Raw genomic sequence first — 22,546 nt, forward strand, 5'->3', positions numbered from 1 at the left:
AATCAGTACAAAAATTTGTTAATGTTAAAATTCGTTAATGTTTACACTACTTAGTCACTTGTAATAAAGAACAGGATTCTTTCCCATTTGGCAGTGATAATCTCTAAACTTTTGAGGAAGAATTAATACACTTAACAAAGTTGTGGTATGTGTTAAATATAGGATTAAGTCGTGGGACACAAAGATAAAATGGGTTATAGTTTTGTAGGGGAGATACATAGTTACACATGAGATAAATTCCATTAAGAGAGGCATGTCTAAAACTCTATAGGAGAATGAGGGGAGAGACAAGGCTGGGGAGTTTGGGAAAGATTTCATAGAGGAAGTGGTTCCTGAACTTAAGGAAGACATTTCAGACAGATGAAGAGCAGATGGAAATATATATAAAGGATGGAAGGAACATGACTGAGGCAGGACTCCTCAAGGAGTTTGATTTTGTAATAGGTTGGATGGAGGAAGGAGATTAGTGTCATTAGGAATAAAACTAGAAAGGAAAATGAAAGTCAGATTATGAAGGGGCTTAATGCCTTCCCCAAGAATTTAGATATAATCTGGAAAACAGCAGGGGAGACATTGAAGGATTTTAAGCAGAAGATTATATTTTAATAAATATACTCAGGTAGCACTAAGGATGATAGGAAATACTGGAAGAAGAGCACATTGAGAATTCTGTTACAGAAATAGCTATTTGATACTTGGGCAGGACATTTGAGAGTTCTCAGTTTGTAAAGTGTGACTATGTGTAGGTATATATTTGTATGTGATATATATATATATATAAAACATTATATAGATAGAGCCATAGGAATGAGTGGATTTCTGTTGAGTGATGAAATAAAAGGGCTGAAAACAGAGCATTGGGAAATAACTAACATTTAATGGGTAGGTAAATAAAGAGATCCAAGTAAAGAAGGAAAGAGAAATAAGAGATCCATGAGAAAATAGTATGGAGAGAGTATGAAGAAGAGTTGGGATAGTCAGGCAAATAAACAACATCAGAGAGGTCTAGTAAGATGCTATAATACCTTTTATTCTCTTTGACAATTTAGAGAGCCTTTAATTCATTGGACAGGAGATATTAAGTACTTTGAGAGGTTGTGTTATCAAGTTTGACAGATTTGGAATTTAAAAGCCTCAGAAAAAAAAATATATAAATAACTTTTTAGTTTTTGGGAGCTATTCATTACAAATTACTACATTACTTATGTAATTTCCTTTTATTAAAAAAGAACTATTTTGATGCCTAAATAGAGATTTGGGTGAGGAAGGATTCTATTAGTTACTACACAGAATGTAGTAACTAATATACTCCTGTATATTAGGGAAAGTTAGGACCTACAATTTATTTCTGAAGTATGTCTCCCTTTAAAGATAATACCTTGTAATAGTAATTGAAAAATTAAAAATATAAAATCTTGCTCTTTTGGCCGGTCTGAAGGTAGCAAGTTATCTCAGTTGTTCACAGTCAAAGATCAGATGAACTCCTTGTTCTATTCGTTCCCCCTTTCCCGCTACTGCACTTGACTAGTCTTTAAGAACAAAGATTAAAAATAAGACAAAATTAAAGAAAACTTGTTCTCATTATTTTTTTATCCTTTTGGGGTGATAAAAAATTTTCTAAAACTAGATAGTGGTGATGATTGCACAATATTGTGGATGTACGTAGAGCCACAGAATTATAGATGTTTTTTATTTTTTCTTTTTGTTTGTACAAAGTCATGGGGTACGTGTGCAATTTTGTTTCACGTATAGCTTGTATAATAGTCAAGTCAAAGCTTTTGGGGTATGCATCACTTGAATAATGTACACTCTACTCATTAATCAACTTATCTGGCTCACACCTGAAATCCCAACGCTTTGGGAGGCCAAGGTGGGAGGATTGCTTGAGTCCATGAGTTAAGAACAGCTTGGGTAACAAAGTGAGACATTAGCTCTTAAAAAAATATTTTTTCTTAATTAGCTGGGACATACCTGCAGTCCCACCTACTTGAGAGGCTGAGCCAGGAGGATCACTTGAACCCAGGAGTTGGAGGCTGTAGTGAGCCATATCATACCACTACACTCCAGCCTGGCTACAGAGTGAGACTTTGTCTCTAAAAAATATGTACATACATACATAATCAACTTATCATCATCCTCCCTACTCTTGTTACTTTGAATTAAAAGGATCAATTTGTTAAAAAGCTTAAAAGCACATTTCATTCTTACTAAATGTTCTAGTAGAGGCAAATTATTTAGTGTAAAATCATTTTGTATTTAGTCTAAGGAAGGTAGAGAGGCTCATGACTGTGGTGTATTAGTGTTAATATTTGAATTTTAAGAAACCACTCAACCTGTTGTTTAGATAACAGTGTACCAAGTGTATTGAGTTTGTCCCATGTGATTGATTCCTTTATTGTCAAAGCAGTGAGCAACTACTAGAGAAATCAAAGACAAAAAAATATATTTTTTGGAAATGTTTATTTTTCATTTACAGACCCAGAGTTGATATTGCTAAAGTGTAAAATCATTTGTTAGTTGCAAATTATTTTTTTATATCCGTTTCAGAAATTGTACCTAAAAACTTTGTTTTTTTCCTGATCACCTTGACCAAAATTTACAAGCAAATTTGGAAGTTTTTTCTGTTTTAGTATCTACTAGACTTTTAAACCTTCACCATAAAGCTTATAAAGTCATTACAGAGAGAAGGGGGATGGGGAAACTAAACAATATTTCTAGAAAATGAAACTGTTTATGTATTTTGATGGAGTCTAAATATTAACAGTACATGGAAGTCTAGATAACTGAGTAGTAACAGTTTCTAAACTTAAACAGCCCATTTCATTTTTTTTTTTTTTTGGGCCCAGCATTATCTGTGTTGGGCCAAAGAGAATTTTTTTTTTAAATAAAAAACTTTATACTACTGTGTTTGAGTCATTTCACTATAGGAGCATACTATAACAATTTAAATTATATTTAATAAATAAAATATTTTTATTCTTGGGTACTAATTGTATTTGTGCTGCTTGTTTCTACTTTCTAGTTTGTACATAAAACAACAATAGTTTTTAAAATTTCATTTTTTAAAAAATTACTTTTCATTTTTTATTTATTTAAATTGTTTAAAAGTTCATTATAGTACTGAAAACTATGTTACTTTGTGTGAATGTAGTTTACCCCAAGCCAATTGAAAAGTTTCCAGTGTAAAATATCTACTTAATTAAAATCAGATTTTATGAATTTTCATATCTTGATGCTATCTTTCATTTTTGTGACTTAGCAGTGAAATTTTCCTGTTGTTTTTTTTTGTTGTTGTTGTTGTTTGTTTGTTTGAGACAGAGTCTCACTCTGTCACCCAGGCTGGAATGCAGTGGTGCAATCTCAGCTCAGTGCATCCTCCACCTCCCAGTTTCAAGCAATTCTCCTTCCTCAGCTTCCCAAGTAGCTGGTATTACAGACGCCCGCTACCATGCCTAATTTTTGTATTTTTAGTAGAGATGAAGTTTTGCCATGTTGGCAGGCTGGTTTTGAACTCCTGACCTCAGATTATCCACCCGCCTCTCAAAGTGCTATGATTATAGGTTGAGCCACCGCCCCTGGCCTTCTGGTTTTCTTTTTTTAAAAAAAAACCTTTAAATAGGCTACTTTGGAGGGAAATTTTTATTGAAACTGGCTATTAGGATGTGGCTTTACAATGGAGCTCAAAATAAATATATCTTAATAGAATATAAAATTGGAAATGAACGACATATAAGCAAGGTCAAGTAGAAGAAGCATGTTGAAAAACAATAGTTGCAGAAATCAAGACAACTTGCTATTTCTCTTATAAGGACTTTCAGTTCTTTAAACAATCTTGATAAAAATATTAGATATACAGTGATAAATTAAGATTCAGATTAGTCAGAAGACATTGGCAATAAGGTTACTTTCAAGTTGTTAGGGAAGCAATTTATAAAAACAAGTAAATTAAAATATTACTATTTTCAAATATTTTTACAGTAATAAAGGTAGAGCCTTACTGTAATAAGTTTAATACCAAATCAAAATAGTCCTTTATTAACGAAATTTTGTTTAAATGTATGTATTATTACAATTGCCTCTCCAATTTGCAAAATCTTGGGAATGATTTCTAATCTATCAGCCACTCTATAGTGATGTTAAAATCAGAAATAACATACAGATACAGCCCATACTCATTATTTGGGGTAGCTATGTTCTATAAAGTCAACCCTGAACACTGAATTAGCAAATACTGGACCACTGCTGTTTGGGGAAATACAGAGTTAGGTTCCTGCAAGCCTTTAGTCACAACACTTTTGTAAACCAATTAATACAGAACCTTGTTTTATATGTGTTTCTGTTTAAAGACACCTTATTTAATATATATTTTTGATTCATTAACAATAAACTTATGGCCAACAGTATTGTAAATCATATCTGAACAGAGGTTTTTATTTTTTAAAATTTTTTATTTTATATACATTTTTTGAGACAGAGTCTTGCTTTGTCACCAGGCTGGAATGATCTTGGCTCATGGCAGCCTCTACCCCATGGGTTCAAGCAGTTCTCTGTGCTTCAGCCACCCCAAGCTGCTGGGATTACAGGCGAGTGCCACCATGCCGGGCTAATTTTTAGTAGAGATGGGGTTTCATCATGTTGACGAGGCTAGTCTCAAACTCCTGACCTCAAGTGATCTGCCTGCCTTGGCCCCCGCAAAGTTCTGGGATTAAAGGCATGAGCCACTGTGCCTGGCCGAACAGAGTTTATCTAACACATTTTCTCTACAAGGCACATCACAGCCTTTTTGCACTTAGGAAAACTAGACAGTGTTTTAAGCACTATACTTGAGGGCCATCTTGAACAACAGGACTGCCAACAAAAAGAACAAAAATGTGAAAAACACAACAACAAATAGACCATGAAGAGGACACTGTTTACAGTAATCAGAGCTGAAACAAGAACTTTAAAGCATCACCTTGTTTAACCTCAGCTGGGAACATGCACGTTGGGTGACTCAGTTTTTTTTTTTTTTTCCACTCCATGCTTGTCTGCAAATTAGGGCAAAAGCACCATGAACATTGATTTGGGGATACAAAGAAATTTTACCAAGTAGATCTATTTGCAATTATGGAATCTGAGAATATGAGGATCGACTATTTATAAAATTATCATTGTTATTTCTTTAACTTTTACCCTTTTTTTCTCTTTCATTTTTGTTTTTGTATCTCTGGGTGGTTTGCAACTTCAAACTGAACTATTTGAAGGGATTTAAAAATTAATTACGTCTTGGTTTCAGGGCACATTTTTTGTTTAGGCACCTCAGTTAATTCTGACCTCAAATGTGGTTCTCTTCTTTGTTTTAGACACAAACGGAATACTTAATCAGATTTTTACTTTGATGGGGAGTGTCATTGTTACTTGGACTAGGACCAGAGACTGGATTTACTGCACAGTTACTTGCTTAATTGAATGAATAAAAAACACTTGTGTCACTTAATTAAATGAACATCTAAATACTTGTGTCATCTCGCAGCACTTGGCTCCTGAAGAGTTTAGCTTAAGCTCTTCCGATTATTTTTGGTTTTCTCCATTTTTATTTTTGTTAGCTCTACCAATTCTTAACATTCTTGTCTTAAGTAATAGAGTAATTTATTTTCTTTTAGGTTTTTTTTTTTCCACTGGTTTTGATCTATACCCTTACTTTACTCTGTATACTGATAGCAGAAACTTAATCTTACTCTGTTTAATAATTTCAAGTTTAAATGAATTCAGTTTATGACAGCCGCCTCTCCCTCCCTCTCTTCCTGGTCATGGTGTCTTAAGTTCTGAGGTGATGAGGTGGCATTTATGGTCTGATGAGGGGTTGACATGTGAACATAATGGCAACCATGAGCAGTGCATCATCCTCTCTGGGTCTCAACTGATTGGCGTCTGCTGAGAAATTTGCATCCTTTCTGGTCCTCAACTGTGTGATATACTACTTTCTGCAGTAATGCCTCCAGCATTACACTTTGAGGTCCCTTCAGGGCCGCTGCTCCCCTAGCTAGCCTTAACACTTTCCTAATGCCAGTATGGGGCCAATGCAGTTCTCCCTACACCTAAAGCTGTATACCTAAATTTGCTTGGAAGTAATAGTATTTGTATTAGAATTTTACTGTTAGTAATAAACTGGCCTGGCATGTTATACACATCTCTAAATATATCTTTTTAGACAGTAATGAAATTTATTGTAATACTGTAATTGTGTTCCATTTGTAACAAATGCATCATATGTTACATTTTGTACTATTAACAATTTTATTTTAAATTGAAAGCTTTAGAAATTGATTTTATCCTGTTTTAGATTTAAGTGTATGTATGTATGTATGTATTTAAGTGTATGTATGTATATATGTATGCATGTATGTAAATTCAGTACTTCTTTTAATATATTGTAGGGGCTAAGGAATAAACCAAAGAAAACGGCACATGTGAAACCAGACCTCATAGATGTTGATCTTGTAAGAGGTGAGTCTTGGATAAACAAAAGTTTAATACAAGTAGACATTGTCCTGGAAGAAACAATTCAAAATAGGTTAAAATATTTTATTAGGCTGCTTTTGCATTGCTATAAAGAAATACTTGAGATTGGGTAATTTATAAGAAAAAAGGCTTGATTGGCTCATGGATCTGCAGGCTGTACAGGAAGCACAGTACCTGGGGAGGCTTCGGGAAGCTTTACTCATGGCAGAAGGCATGCGGGAGCAGGCACATCACATGGCCAGAGCAGGAGCCAGAGAGAGTGGTGGCGGGGAGGTGCCACACACTTTAAATGACCAGATCTCTTAAGAATTCACTTACTATCTCCAGGACAGCGTCAAGCCATGAAGGATTCGCCCTCATGATCCATACACCTCCCACTATGTCCTGCCTTTAGCAATGGGTATTACAATTCAGCATCACATTTGGACTGGGAGAAATATTTAAACTATATCAGATATCTATCTGTCTGTCTGTTTTTGTAGAAATAAAAATGTTGTGAGCCTTAATGAAGACAAGAATAGTATTAAAAAGAGAGAATGGGACCAGGTTCAATGGCTCACACCTATAATCTCAGCACTTTGGGAAGCTGAGGCAGAAGGATCTCTTGAACCCAGGAGTTTGACACCAGTCTGAGCAGCAGAATAAGACCCTGTCTCAAAAAAAAAGCAACCAAAAAATAATTAAAGTGGTCATTTGTAATTCCTACCTGGATCTGACATTTGAATATTGTTTTATATTTATAAAATATGTGGGAGAAATTCTGCTTTTATTTCAAAAAATGTTTTTTTTTTGTTTAATTTTTTTTTTCTTCAAAATACTTAAAAGTGTCTACAAATTGGCCGGGTGAGGTGACTTACACCCGTAATCCCAGCACTTTTGGAGGCTGAGATGGGTGGATTACCTGAGGTCAGGAGTTCAAGACCAGTCTGACCAATATGGAGAAACACCATCTCTACTACTAAAAATATAAAATTAGCCAGGCATGGTGGCCCATGCCTGTAATCCCAGCTACTCGGGAGGCTGAGGCAGGAGAATTGCTTGAATCTGGGAGGCGGAGGTTGTGGTGAGGTGAGATTGTACCATTGCTCTCCAGCCTGGGCAACAAGAGCAAAACTCCGTCTCAAAATAAATAAATAAAATATAATAAATAAAGTGTCTACAAATTGGACATTTCTCACTCATAGTATAATACAGAATAAAATTATGTGGTGTTTTTCAAACATTGAAACTTTTTCTTTAAAGAAATGAAAGAATAATATGTAAATATACTCTGTTGTCCTTTTATACTTTTTTCAGGGTCTGCATTTGCAAAGGCAAAGCCTGAAAGTCCTTGGACTTCCCTGACCAGAAAGGGAATTGTTCGAGTTGTATTTTTCCCCTTTTTCTTCCGGTGGTGGTTACAAGTAACATCAAAGGTCATCTTTTTCTGGCTTCTTGTCCTTTATCTTCTTCAAGGTATAATTAAATGATTTTTGCTTTTAACTTTCAGAATCTTACATTTTTAGGTTTAATAAGGCTTTGTTTTAAACATGTACTAACTACTGAGTATGAGGTATGAGTATGTTAATAAAGGCATATAATCGATTTGGTATTAAAAATATTTGAGAAAACAAAGTTATTTTCCAATATAATTTTATGAATATTTGAATTTGTAGATGGTTAAAGAAAAATATCCACTCTCCTGGGTGCTTTCTACAGTTTCATTTAATTCTCACACCAACCCAGTGAAGTATAGAGACTATCATTGTGCTTCACATATAGATGTGGGACCTGAAAGACCTGAGGGCCCAAAGCCACACAGTCATCAAGTATGTTAGAGCCCAGATTCAAGTCTAAGCATTCTGATTCCAGAGCCATACACTTAACAGCTCTTATGATGCCTCCTAACACAACATTCAAGTGCATAGTCTTAGGAGCAGTATATAACAACATGAATAACACGGTAGAGCATTTAGAAACTGAAGAAGAAATATTCTCCATCCCATGAACAAGCAGTTATTTTCACTTGGTTGATGTCCTGTCATTCGTTTTAATATTTTTTTTAAAAATAAAAACCATGATTACAACCCTGAATGATGATTTAAATGTGTTTTCTCAACAGATTCTAAGTAAGAGATACTTTTTTTTTTTTTTTTTTGAGACGGAGTTTCGCTCTTGTTACCCAGGCTGGAGTGCAATGGCGCGATCTCGGCTCACCGCAACCTCTGTCTCCTGGGTTCAGGCAATTCTCCTGCCTCAGCCTCCTGAGTAGCTGGGATTACAGGCACACGCCACCATGCCCAGCTAATTTTTGTATTTTTAGTAGAGACGGGGTTTCACCATGTTGACCACGATGGTCTCGATCTCTTAACCTCGTGATCCACTCGCCTCGGCCTCCCAAAGTGCTGGGATTACAGGCGTGAGCCACCGCGCCCGGCCTCTAAGTAAGAGATACTTTTTAAGTAACAAAAATATAATAAAAACTACAGACTTATTTAGATAAAATTGTTTATTCTAAGCCAGGGTACATCTTACATACATAAAAGGGTATGGACTACGATGATGTTGTGGTGGTTGTTATTAGAGAGAGAGAGTGTGTGTGTGTGTGTGTTCTGATTAAAGATATAATATCTTCATGGCAGAAGATCTGAAAAATGTAGAAAGTATGAAAGAAAAAAAACTACCCATCATCCTGCTTTTGAGCTTATAACACTTTTTAAATAGTTGAGATTATTTTATATGAACAGCTACATATATATATTTTTTTTACCTAATGTCATAATAAGTATCAAAGTCTTTGTAAATATGACTCTTAAGTTCTAGGAAATATCTTGTCCCACATCAATATTGGGCAGTTAAGCTGATTGCTGTTTTTTGCTATTATAATTACTGCTATAGTGAACATATTTATCAATCTTTTCTTACAGTTTGAATTATTTTTTATGATAGTCTTAAAATGCCTGGAATTAAATGTAATCACACTTCTAAAGATTTTATACATGATTTGTCATTGTTTTTTGAAAATCAGTCTTTTGTTTATAATGCCGTTACATGACAGTTCTTCTAAATTTATTTTTCTCAAATATTTTCTAGTTATTATTTTTCTTATTTTCTTCTCAAAAGTACTTGAGAGAGCTTAATCTGAGTATAGTTATCTTCAAGGGTTTTCTGGCTGACCTAGAGGAGAAAACTTTATTCAAATGTGGTCAGAAATTGCAATAGCTTATTAGAGTAATTCAGTATTATTGGTTGTATATCACAGTGTGTTGTGCTTTTTAAATTATTGCTGCTTTCTAGTATTCCAGGACAAACAAGTTTCCAGTGTATCTAAAAGTTCACTGACATTGTATAATAATATTGTGTCTGAAATTTACTTACTCATTCCTCTAAGTATTAAATAGGGAACACAGGTTAGATTGGGCATTAAATGAGATATTTTTCAGTTCAGAACCCAAGTTTAATCAGAAGGCCCTTATGATGAACTCACTAAGCATTCTCCTAGTAAAGCTTAGTTAGAGAAATGACTTAACCTTCTTAAAATCACACAGCCAGTGCCAAAGTCATGATGTGACTCTAATGACCCTCGGCAGACTGCCAATACCTTTGAAAACCACTTGTACTTCTATCTCCATTGCAGCACCCTGTGAAAAGCAAGGTGCTGCAGTGATCTCTGAGTTATGTTCTCATTCTTGTCCGCACTTCTTGAAAGGCAGAAAGAATCAAATGCAGTCAGATTTGATTTTTTTACAACTGTGTATAGTTTTTTACTTCAATTACATGCTTTTTAAGTATCTCAACTATGCATTCTCAGCTCTATTTCCACTTCTCCATGTCTTGGTTGCCCAGGTTACTGCTAGGATACCTTATATTATCTTCTACCTTCTGTCCATTTACCTATTAAATGACAAATTAAAACCAGCCACTTAAGGTCTGAATTTCTTCACCAGTTGTCATTGCTTTCAAGATGCAAGCTGAGTTTTCTATAAATCCCTTTTGAATTTCTATCCCACCTTAACTAGGCTAACCTAGCTCTTGGCTGTTTCTTAAACATTCTGTGGTTTTTTGCCTATATACCTTTGGACATGCAACTCCCTTTGCCTGAGGTAGCCCTTTTCCCTTTTGTTTAATCAATTCTCTTGTTCTCTCAGACTTAGATTAGGCATCAGACATCACTTTCTTTGAGAATCCTTTCATAACCCCCCAGTGTAGTTACGTATCTTTCTTACATATATTATAGCACTTAATCGTAAGTATTATATTAGTCAGCTTGGGCTACCGTAACAAAATGCCACAGATTGGTTGGCTTATACAACAGAAATTTATTTTCTCACGATTCTGAGGGATGGAAGTATAAGAGTGAGACGACATCAAGGTTGGTGTCTGATGGGGCCTCTCTGATTTGTAGATGGCCACCTTCTTGCTATATCCTCACAGGGCCTTTGTTGTGTGTGTGAGTGGAGAAAGAGATACTCTGGTTTCTCTGCCTCTTCATGTAAGGGCAGTAGCCCTTATGTGAAGCTTCAGGCTTTACCCTTGTGCATCTGTTTTACCTTTACTACTTCCTTATAGGTCTTGTCTCCAAAGGTAGTCATATTGTGGGTAGGGCTTCATTCAGCATATGCATTTGTGTGAGGAGGATGAAAGGAGCACAGTTTAGTTCATAGCAGGTATTTTCATTGTTTTTCTGTATGTCCCTGTTTTCCTCTAAATCAGACTTGTCCAACCCTTGGCCCATAGGCCACATGCTGCCCAAGATGGCTTTGAATGTGGCCCAACATAAGTTCGTAAACTTTCTTAAAACCTTACGAGATTTTTTTTTTTGCAATTTTTTTAAAGCTCATCAGCCATTGTTAGTGTATTTTATGTGTGGCCCCAGACAGTTCTTGGAATAAGGCCCAGGGAAGCCAAAGGATTGGATACTCCTGGTCTAAATTAAGGGATAGGGAGCAGAGACTGTGTCTTGTCTTTTTTTCTTCATTGCCTAATTACCACTAAATCTTACAAATTAACAAGCCTAAAAATGGAAGATTATTCTATTCTGTTTTTTAGACACAGGGTCTTGCTCTGTTGCATAGGCTGGAGTGCAGTGGTACAATCATAGCTCACTGCAGCCTCGAACTCCAAGGGCAAGCAATCATCCAGCCTCGGCCTCCCAAGTAGCCAGGGCTATAGGAGCATGCCACCATGCCCAGCTAATTATTTTTATTTTTATTTTTGTAGAGATGGGGTCTTAATATGTTGCCCAGGCTGGTCTCAAACTCCTGACCTCAAGTGATCCTCCCACCTCACTCTTAAAGTGCTCGGATTACAGGTGTGAGATACCATGGTCTCTCTGTTGCTCGGGCTGGAGTGCAGTGGCGCAGTCATGGCTCACTGCAGCTTCGACTTTCCAGGCTCAATCATTCCTCCTACTGCCACCTTTGAGTAGCTGGAACTACAGGCATGCACCACCATTCCCAGCCTATTGTTGAATTTTTTTTTTTTTTTTTTTTAAATAGAGGCAGGGTTTCACCATGTTGCCTAGGCTGGCCTCAAACTCCTGGGCTCAAGCAATCCACCCGCATCAGCCTGCCAAAGTGCTGGGATTACAGGTGTGAGCTATTGCATCTGGCCTATTCCTAGAGATCTACTTGCCCAGTATGTGAAGTCCTGCCTTGGAACTGTTTGTTCCCAACAACAATCTGTCTTAGTTGATCTCCACCAGAAATCTCTAGCAGCACTGTCTGTTTTGTAGGACTTCATTAAATGCTCAAAAAGTATAACTTAGCATTATAAAATAAGTGAATGTTTTCTCCATGTAGAGGAAAACAAAAAGGAGAAGGTGATACCAGAGTCAAGAAGAGCCACTGTCTCAGGAACTGAGACCATGTGAGGGACATGAACACTTTTAGAGAGATTTGGCCAGAAGAGAGGAAAAAGAGAAGAAGAAAGTGGCTTCTTCCCCTTTTTCTAATGCCTTGTTGTCAGAATTTCACAGTATGTAATAACTTCCTTTTAAGATACACAGAAAATATAATTTGTATGCTCCCAACCCTAGCGTTACAGAGAATGGTGATCACAGGGCTGAAAGAGTTCAGATAAATAACCAGCTACAGGTTATATAAACCTACAGTTTTTAAAGATGTTCTACTTTGTGTCTGAAACTCTGAACTTCTTAAGTAAGCATTTGTACTTCTCTTTTAAAATTAGAGTTGATCAATGTTCAGTGTACATTTACTGTGTATAAGCAGCTTTTCCAAACGTTTTACATGTATTACCTCACCTAAAACCTATTATAGTGCCTATATACTATATGTATATGTATGCTGTATACTATATAGATATACAGAAGAATAAACCACTGCTCAAAAATATTAAAGAAGTTAATAAAAGTCACATTAGAATTCATATTAAAAACAAAAAAGACTCTGCTTTTGAAAATTCCAGACTGTTATGGAAGAACTAGAGAATTTGGGTTAAATTCCAGGGTAATTCTTAAAGATGATTGGCATTTTAAAATTTTTGTTTTTTCTTTTAAGGAACTTTATTACTTATGATCATGTACAGTTGAAATTTGTTTTCATGATACTCTTTTAAGTATCTTAGCAGATTAAGTGGTGTTTTAAGCTTCTGTATGTTAGACCAGGATTCTTTGAGTTGCAGATGGCGGAAACAATGCAAACTAGCTTTTGCAGGAAGTTGAGTTTTTTGATTATTTTTACTGTTTATCATAAATGTTAAAAAAAAAATAGGAAACTAGGTAGAATGGTACAACAGCTGGGTGGCCATATGTCCCAGTTTGCCTGGGATTGTCCAATTCCAAGTTTACTCATGTTGTCCTGGTGCTTTTATTAACATCTCTCCTTTCACTCTCTAAAGTGTCTTGGTTTACAGTGAGAACACATGGACACAGGGAGGGGAGCATCACATACTGGGGTCTGTCAGGGGGGAAGTAGGGGAGGGACAGTGGGGGGGTGGGGAGTTCAGGAGAGAGAGCATGGGGAGAAATGCCACATATAGGTGATGGGGAGGAAGGCAGCAAATCATACTGCCATGTGTGTACCTATGCAACAATCTTGCATGTTCTTCACATGTACCCCAAAACCTAAAATGCAAAAAAAAAAAAAAAGCGTCTTGGTTTACATGATAAATTACATGGTCACCCTAAACACCCAAATACCCATCTCCTTAACAATTATTAACATTGTGGGATGTTTACTTACCTATTTTGTTAAGTAAATTATATACATTGAGACATTTTACCCCTGAATATATCAATGTGTGTCTCTTCAAAATAAGCACACTATATAACCACATTACCATGATCACACGTAACAAAATGACCAAAAGTCTTCTAATATTTACATTTTATTTTAGGTACTCCTTAGCCCTGGATTCAGGCATGGCTGAATCAAGAGGCTCAGATAATATCTTCAGTTTTTTTTTTGCTGTTGAATCTGGTCTTGCTGGTCACATTCTTAGGTTGGCTCTCTCTGGATGGTGGCTAAAGTGGCCCCAAGCAATTTCATTTTTTCATAGTCTTTAGTGTTTGTGATCTAGGAGAAAGGTCTTCTTGAAGCACCTATATTAGTCCCTGTAAAAGACTGACTGGCCCTGCTCAGGTCACTTGCCCATCTTTTTATAAACTTTGGTATTCAGACTTACTAAGACTGTGACAAGCCTAGATTACATGTCTGTCCCTAAGGTGGGAGAAATCAGAATGTTTGTTTGATGGATAAAAGAGGAAGACTATTCAAAGGTAAAGAGAGTTTATGTCTAGAAAGTCCAAGGGATGCTGTGTAGGCAAAAACAAGATTTTCCTTTCATGTAGTAGTAGTTAGCGTTGATGGATGTTGAGTGGTTTCTCTGGAAAATATGCCTAAGTAAATTTGTTATTAATTCTAAGGAGATAGACCTCTATTAATAAGAAGCTCTTTATAGCTGTATTATACACTTATCATAAGATTTCTTTATTTGTAAAACAAATACTGTACTTGAGGTTAGGGTGGTTCTTTGACTGTCTGTGATGTTACTTAGAAATGTCCTTAGATTCATATGCATCTAATTTACGTTGCAGTGTTGAGGTGTACTTTAGAGACTATGTTAGGTGTTGTCTTGTTCCAAGAGTTTATTGCGAAATACCAGGGTTAGGCTGTGGCAGACAGTAAAACAGTCTGAAAGAGCTTGTCTGTAGTAATATTTTAAACTCATTTAAACTTAGAAAAACATTTTGGCAAAAAGTAACGTAAAAACAATTTTAAAAGTTTTGACGGGGTGACTATCAGATCTATAATTAAGCATATTTTCTTTCCCTTTTTGTAGTTGCTGCAATAGTATTATTCTGTTCCGCTTCTAGTCCACATAGCATACCTCTGACAGAGGTGATTGGGCCAATATGGCTGATGCTGCTCCTGGGAACTGTGCACTGCCAGATTGTTTCCACGAGAACACCCAAACCTCCTCTAAGTACAGGGGGTAAAAGAAGAAGGTACTGTTTTTTTGAAAAGTAATCTTTTTGTATATTTATGTAATTTGAATCCACAATTGTTCTTGACTCCTCTTATCTTGTAAAATTGCTCTTTCAAATAAAACACTGAGCTTCAGAATCAATTACCAAATGATTTAGCTTCTATATTTGCTTCAAGGCCGTTTTAAGACCACGTCTGTGTTTTTTTTTGTTTGTTTATTTTCCTTGAAGCTCATTTCTAGTCACCTAATATCAATGTAGACAATATATGTTAGCTAGATTGATGATAATTCCTACTATTTATAAAATCTTGTATTTCTAAGATGCTTTGGCAGAAACAAAAACCTAGAAAAAATTTCAGCTAAACCGTATTTACTAAATGCAATTTGGTTTTGTTGGTTTTGTTTTATTCCTTTTTTTTTTTTTTTTGAGACAGGGTCTCACCCTCTCACTCTGTCGCCCAGTCTGGAGTCCAGCTTACTGCAGCATGGACCTCCTGGGCTCAAGTGGTCTTCTCACCTCATCCTCCTGAGTAGCTGGGACTAAAAGTGTATGCCACCCTGCCTGGCTAGTTTTTTAATTTTTTAAATTTTTATTTATTTATTTTTTTGAGACGGAGTCTTGCTCTGTCACCAGGCTGGAGTGCAGTGGCACAGCCTCGGCTCACTACAACCTCCGCCTCCTGGGTTCAAGCGATTATTCCGCCTCAGCCTCCCGAGTAGCTGGGACTACAGGTGCGTGCGTGCCACCACACCCGGCTAATTTTTTGTATTTTTAGTAGAGACGGGGTTTCACCATGTTGGCCAGAATGGTCTAGATCTCTTGACCTCGTGATCTGCCCGCCTTGGCCTCCCAAAGTGCTGGGATTGCAGGCGTGAGCTACCATGCTTGGCCACTAAATTCTATTTGGATCTGTTTAATATTGCCCTTTGATTCATTAAACATAGCATCTCTCACAGGCCACCTAGTACCCTGGAATTCGTTTTAAGGTTCTTTTGGAGCAGATCCTCTTTTGAATATCGTTGCTAAGAGATTATGACACTTGTAGTTTTTGGGTGCTGAGATTTAAGCCCATCTCAGTTTTAAAAGATAATACCTACATTAGATAATAGCAATGTTGATGAATTAGATTATAATTCTCTCCAATCTAAATTTTCTTCTTTCTTCATCTGCAGATAAGTGGCAGTCAAATAGGGAAGAAATGCTTTTGTAAATATCTGCTCAATGCCATCCTTAAAACCTTCTATCCGCTGACCAGCCAGTATAAGCAAGGACCAATACCTTAATATTTCTAGAAATTGGTCTTGAATATGCACCATGATATTTGGATTAAATTTTATCTAGTAAATCTAAGTTTTGTTATGTTTCTGTGTTTATGTTTTCCAAAATTTTGATTGTACTACCAAGAAAGTAGTTACTAAAATGTTAAAGCTGCCTTCCATTCTTAATCTCTTCTGATGAAGGAAATTAAGAAAAGCAGCCCATTTGGAAGTACATAGGGAAGGAGATGGTTCTAGTACCACAGATAACACACAAGAGGGAGCAATTCAGAGCCACGGTACAAGCACCTCTCACAGCGTTGGCGCTGTCTTCAGAGATCTCTGGCATGCTGCCTTCTTTTTATCAGGGTTTGTATTTATTTAAGGCTTTATATGGCATAGAGATGCACTATCCCTTTTCTGACACTTCAGTCTCAGGTAATGAATATTAATTACTTTAAATATGACAGCCTCATGGATTTTGTTTTGATAAATTATAATAATATAGATAAAGGAAAAATAGACACCACAAAGTTTTTTGGGGTCATGTATAAATACATCTATATGAGAATGAATATACCAAAGTACATTTAGTTAGGATTTCCTTTTTTTTTTTTTTTTTTTTAATTTTTATTTGGACAGTCTGGCTCTGTTACCCAGGCTAGAGTGCAGTGGCACGATCTTGGCTTACTACAACCTCTGCCTCCCTGATTCGAGTGATTCTCCTGCTTTAGCCTCCTAAGTAGCTGGGATTGCAGGTGCGTGCTACCACACCCCGCTAATTTTTTGTGTTTTTAGTAGAGATGGGGTTTCACCATGTTGGCTAGGCTAGTGTGAACTTCTGACCTCAAGTGATCCACCCACCTCGGCCTCCCAAAGTACTGGGATTAAAGGCTTGAACCAATATACTCAGCCAGGGTTTTTTCATTTTGGTTTCTTTTATATTTCTCAAATACTATTTTACTTCTGTTAATTGGTTAATTTATTTTTATCACCATTTTGGGTCAAAATTGACTGTATTAAAATGTCTTGTGAATTGTATAATTTTTTTCTTCTAAGTTCTTGCCTCAATTATCCAAAATTATCTGAAATAAAACATAGGCATTGTTATTTAAGTGAATAAAATATATATTATAGTATGTAATTCTACAGTGTACCATGTGCATTTTGAACTATACAAAAATGATTTTTTTGTATGGTTGTACCATCGATGAAGACTCGCCCAATAGGAAAATATAATTACAGCAAACAAAAAAATTTAAACCTAACTCAAGCTTGTATTATTATTATTTTGAATATTTAATTCAAAACATTTAAGGGTTATATTACTAGTTTATATATACCTATAATAAATTTGAAAAAAGATAAAAAGCTGTGGTGAAATTTTGAATATAACTGATGAAAGGCACTAAATTAATCAAGAAAAGGGATACTGCAAATAACTATTCTGTCACTTTGTTAACTCCTTCACTAATACCATATTTCATGAATTTGTGGTTGTGCTCTTAGGATAAAGTTTATCATGCATTATAGAACTAAGCAATTATATCCTGGGCATATTTTCATTGATTGTAATTTTGGGGAAAGTTTTCCAGATTTTAATAGTTTACAGTAACATGGCAGTAGTTAAGTGGAAACCCTTTCTATTCCAGTCACCTATTCTTCCTCCAGAGACAGTAAGTTTTGTTTTTGCTTTTTAACTTGGGTTGAATTCTGTCTATTACTCTCTTTAGTGTTTGTTTGTTTTTTTTAAATTTTTACCCATAATAATATATAGCTCTCCTTTCTAACATTGATATGCAGTAATTTAGTCACTGCAAAGTCAGTTTCTTGAACATTTTCCAGATAAGTAGTTATAAATAGCATAATGGATATATTTCACTTTTTGGGAACCATTCGTTTGTTTTGGTCATCCACAACTGATATTATGTGTAGTGTTCAGAGTCCCCCTAAAACTAGTAGATTGATACCTTTGGAAGTTTACCATATTTGTCTCATCAAATGAGATCAAGACTTAAATATTCCTACTATTGGGCAGCAGCATGACCATGATCATGGCTGCCATTACAGTGGTTAATTCACTCTGGACTTATTCTATTTAATCATGACAGCTGTACATCTATATATTTTAAAAGACGTGCTGTGTTTATCTATCATTTTGGGGCTGGTTTGCCAGCATATGAATGAGACTTAAAAATAATAGGTACAAGAAGACCTTAAGAGAAATGTTAATTTTAGAAGTCGTAGGCTGAGTTCAGAGATCTTAATGGTATTTTCTTTTTTCAGGCTTTGTTAAGTCAGGAAGGGCTTAAACTGAAATATCAGCTAAGACTTAACAAAATTGTTTCTGGTGATAAATTGAAAAGCTGGATACTTCCATTAAGTTATCTCTGTTAACATAACTGATAGGAAAATACTAATAACCACACAGATATCTAAGCTTTGTGTATGGTGTCTTGATGGTTTTCGAGATTTTAGAATGAGAACCACTATTATATATATATAAAACCTATCTTACTGCACACTGAGAGAGCTGCTGTATTATTTTTTATTTTATTTATTTATTTATTTTTTTGCGACAGGGCCTCACTCCTGTAGTCCAGGCTGGAGTGCAGTGGCGTGATCATGGCTCACTGAAGCCTCGACCTCCCAGGCTCAGGTGATTCTCCTACCTCAGACTCTCAAGTATCTGAGACTACAGGCATGTGCCACAACACCCAGCTAAGAGAACCACTGTTTTAAAATCCTGTATTTATAAGTTGGAAAGATGCTGTTTGTCATCTCCAAGTACATTTTATTCTTAAGATAAAACTATTCTTTTTGAAACAAGACACAGTATTTCTCATTTGAAAAATTAAACCTTTTTAAACGTCAGAAAACAAAGTCTAAGAAAATACCAATTTAAAAAGATATAGAGGGCGGCCATGGTAGCTCATGCCTGTAATTTCAGCACTTTGGGAGGCCGAGGCCAGTGGATAACCTGAGGTCAGGAGTTCGAGACCAGTCTGACCAACATGGTGAAATCCCATCTCTGCTAAAAATACGAAAATTAGCCAGGCATGGTAGCAGGTGCCTATAATCCCAGAGAGACTAAGGCAGGAGAATTGCTTGAACCCAGAAGGTAGAGATAGCAGTGAGCCAAGATTGTGCCACTCCATTCCAGCCTGGGCAACAGAGCAAGACTCCATCTCAAAAAAAAAAATAAATAAAAGATAGAAATCAGTTATATTTCTTAAGGATTTATTACTTGAATTTCAATGAATTGTTATTTTAGTTTAATTATAGTTTCTACTAAAGAGATTGAATAGGATGAATTACATCTTGATTCTGTATCGTTCAGCATAGTACTTACTTAAGAAATCACATGGATCCTAAGTTTTCTTTCATGTCCTCTAAGATTCATTTCACCATCCCAGTATCACTGAAAAACAGCAAACAGGAATTACGTTCTTATTTTGAGTAGAGAAAGTAATTTATGTAAATTGATCTGGTGAATTAAAGACAGAATAAAACCAGATCACATGTTAACTAATAGGCCTGAGTGACTTACCTTTAAGTTTACTGTCACATTTAGCCTTAGTATTTATTGTTTTTAACACTAAAGTGAAAGTTAAAGATTTAATAAAGCCAGGAGCGGTGGCGTACACCTGTAATCTCAACACTTTGGGAGGTCAAGGTGGGAGAAATCGCTTGAGCCCACAAGTTTGAGACCAGCCTGGGCAATAGTGAAAGCGCATCTCTACGAAAAAATAAACAAAATTAGCCAGGCATGGTGGCATGTGCCTGTAGTCCCAGCTACTTGGGAGGCTAAGGTGGGAGCACGTTGAGGCTGCAGTGAGCTGAGATCGTGCCACTGCACTCTAGCTTGGGTGACAGAGCAAGACCCTGTCTCAAAAAAAAATTAATAAATTCATTTTCTTCACAGAATGGAGTATACTACAGAATGTAAGTTAACGTGATATAAAGTTCCACCAGAAAATTTTGGTACAAGGATTAAAATTTGGCTTTTACTGACTTGTGATTTAAGTAGTTTGGTCATTTAAACCATAAACTGGGTGATGTTCTATTGCCTGTCTTCCACATACAAGGATGGAGGGGATTTACATACCAATATATACTAGATTTTAAAGAATACCTTATGGCCACAACTAGATATGTCATTAATATGTTAGGTCACAGTAGTTTGGAGTTGGACTGGTCTTAGAAGATTACAGGTACCACAAATGAACCTAATCTTGTGGGTTTCTTTCAAACTTATGTGTTATAGTGGGCACCCAGGAAATATGGGGGCCCAAAGGTCTTTGAAGGGCTGTTAGCATGTAACCAAGGTGTATGCATAGCTCCAGATAGTAGTGATAATAATATGGAGACTTTTGTATCTTTTTCATATTTTTGAGATTTTATACACTCTGCTTCTCCACTATCCACTTTTTCTCTCCCTTGATTCCTAGGCTTGTGGAAGTGAGAGCCAGACTAGAAATTTCATACCATGTTCTAGAATAACAGTTATCTGCTACTGTTAACTTTCTCCCCAGCGACTCTCTTATGCCCTTTAATACCGCAAGCCTTTTGTCTAATTATATACCTCTGAATATTTTTGGGATTATCAGCAAACACTTCCAACCTTGATTGTTTTATGGCAATACAGAATACCATGTGGTTTCTTGATTATCTAACCAGGTTTTTAATATCTTTGAAACAATAGCTTTGAGATTTTATAAACTAGCAGGTCCTTTAAAAGTTGTGTTATCTTTTTGAGTTTTTTTCAATGTGAAAGATACATTCAGTTTTTCTGTTTATGTAGATTATACATTTATTTATATTTTTTGGAAAAAACCAAAATCATCTCACAAAGAAACTGATTTTCCTGCATGTATTTCTAAATGTCATTTCCTCCCAAGATTAGTTTTGACATAGAATTAACCACTCCTTGAATGTGAAGCATAATACTTTAAAGAAAATTCTGCACAGGCCATGCCATCAAAAGATTACAGTGGTAGACTGCTTATAAAACTATAAGCCTTGTACATTGTTTCATTTCAAATCTTTTCTGTTTTCTATTAAAAATCCAATGCAGGAAATACTGATGGCTTGTTTTTATTTATTTATTTTTTTTTTTTGGACAGCGTCTTACTCTGTCCCAGGCTAGAGTGCAGTGGCACTATTCATGGCTCACTGCAGCCTCTACCTCCTGGGCTCAGGTGATTCCCCCACCTCAGCCTCCCAAGTAGCTGGGATTACAGGCATATGCCACCATGCCCAGATAGTTTTTTTTGTTTTTTTTTTTGCATTTTTAGTAGAGACAAGTAGAACATGTTGCCCCAGGCTGGTCTTGAACTCTTGGGCGCAAGCAATATGCCTCCCAAAGTGCTGAGATTCTTGTTAGTAAAGAAATACCTAGGTTGGGCGCAGTGACTCATGAGTTCCTATCCTAACCCAGGCCTTGAGTCACATGCTGGGAATACAGTGCTGAAGCTCATAAACTAGTGGAGGAAAGTCACTTATAGTCCACTAAAATACAATGCTGCAAATGCAAACAAAATATCTTAGGAGCACAAAGGAGTGTACAATGATCTCTGCCAAGGAGAGTCAGGAAGGCTTCACATTTCAGTTGGGTCTTGGAGTAAATTTTAATAAGGAGCTGGATATGCAGTGTTTTTATGAGAAGAATAGTTCTCAGAAATCTGATAAGATCATTGCTATATCATTTTTCTGAATAGAAACTAAGCTAAACTTGAGGTGGGAATAGGAGAGTGAGCAACTAAGACTTGAGGAGGGCGGCAGCCTTATGATGGTTCACTGACTGGGTGAATGGCTAAGTCTGGATTGCTGGGCCTTCTTCGAGGTCCTTCCCCCTCCACCTGGAAAGATATTCCTAGGAAAAGCTCCTAGTTGCTTTTACAAGCTTTTTTAACACTCAGGACAGAATTAAATCTGAGGTTTTTTTTTTTTTTTTTTTCTCAGAGAATCATGGAAAAATAGAGTCAGAAAAGATACTGAAAATCACAGTTTAGTTGTTTCTAACATCCCTCAGAATTTTGGGGATTCTCAAAGTGGCAAATGAAAATCTGTAATCAATTTACAATATTCTGAAAAATGTACCAGAAATTTGATGTTTTCTGGTAGTATTAAATGACAGCTTTCCTTGATTTGTGCTAGAATTATATCAGATCTGTATTAAGCTGAGGTTCTAAATGAGCTGTCTTCTAAATATAAACTGTTTTCTCTTTATTTTTATGCTCAATTTGGTACACAGCTTTTCAAAAGCTAGGAGTAAGGTCATGGTCAAATCAATAAAATTACTACAATATTTGCAGTTTACAAAATAACATTTTCACTTATTTCATCTTAATTTATTTCT

At 36.0% G+C, this 22,546-nt stretch overlaps 1 protein-coding gene across 8 annotated transcripts in view; it reads left to right on the forward strand.

The window, feature by feature from the left end:
• Positions 1-22,546, forward strand: part of PHTF2 (putative homeodomain transcription factor 2) — a 171,416-nt gene that overhangs the window by 102,930 nt on the left and 45,940 nt on the right. For 7 of the 8 annotated variants that reach the window (XM_032276420.1, XM_032276425.1, XM_032276426.1 and 4 more), the window contains 4 exons: positions 6,417-6,486; positions 7,798-7,956; positions 14,782-14,947; positions 16,390-16,554. In XM_032276420.1, the coding sequence (XP_032132311.1) occupies positions 6,417-6,486; positions 7,798-7,956; positions 14,782-14,947; positions 16,390-16,554 (560 nt within the window). The remainder of the gene's footprint in view (positions 1-6,416; positions 6,487-7,797; positions 7,957-14,781; positions 14,948-16,389; positions 16,555-22,546) is intronic. The other variant, XM_032276423.1, reaches the window with a different exon arrangement.

The sequence above is a fragment of the Sapajus apella genome, unplaced genomic scaffold (genome assembly GCF_009761245.1).
Source record: "Sapajus apella isolate SASKATOON/1434 unplaced genomic scaffold, GSC_monkey_1.0 scaffold7, whole genome shotgun sequence".
Classification (NCBI taxonomy): Eukaryota; Metazoa; Chordata; class Mammalia; order Primates; family Cebidae; genus Sapajus; species Sapajus apella.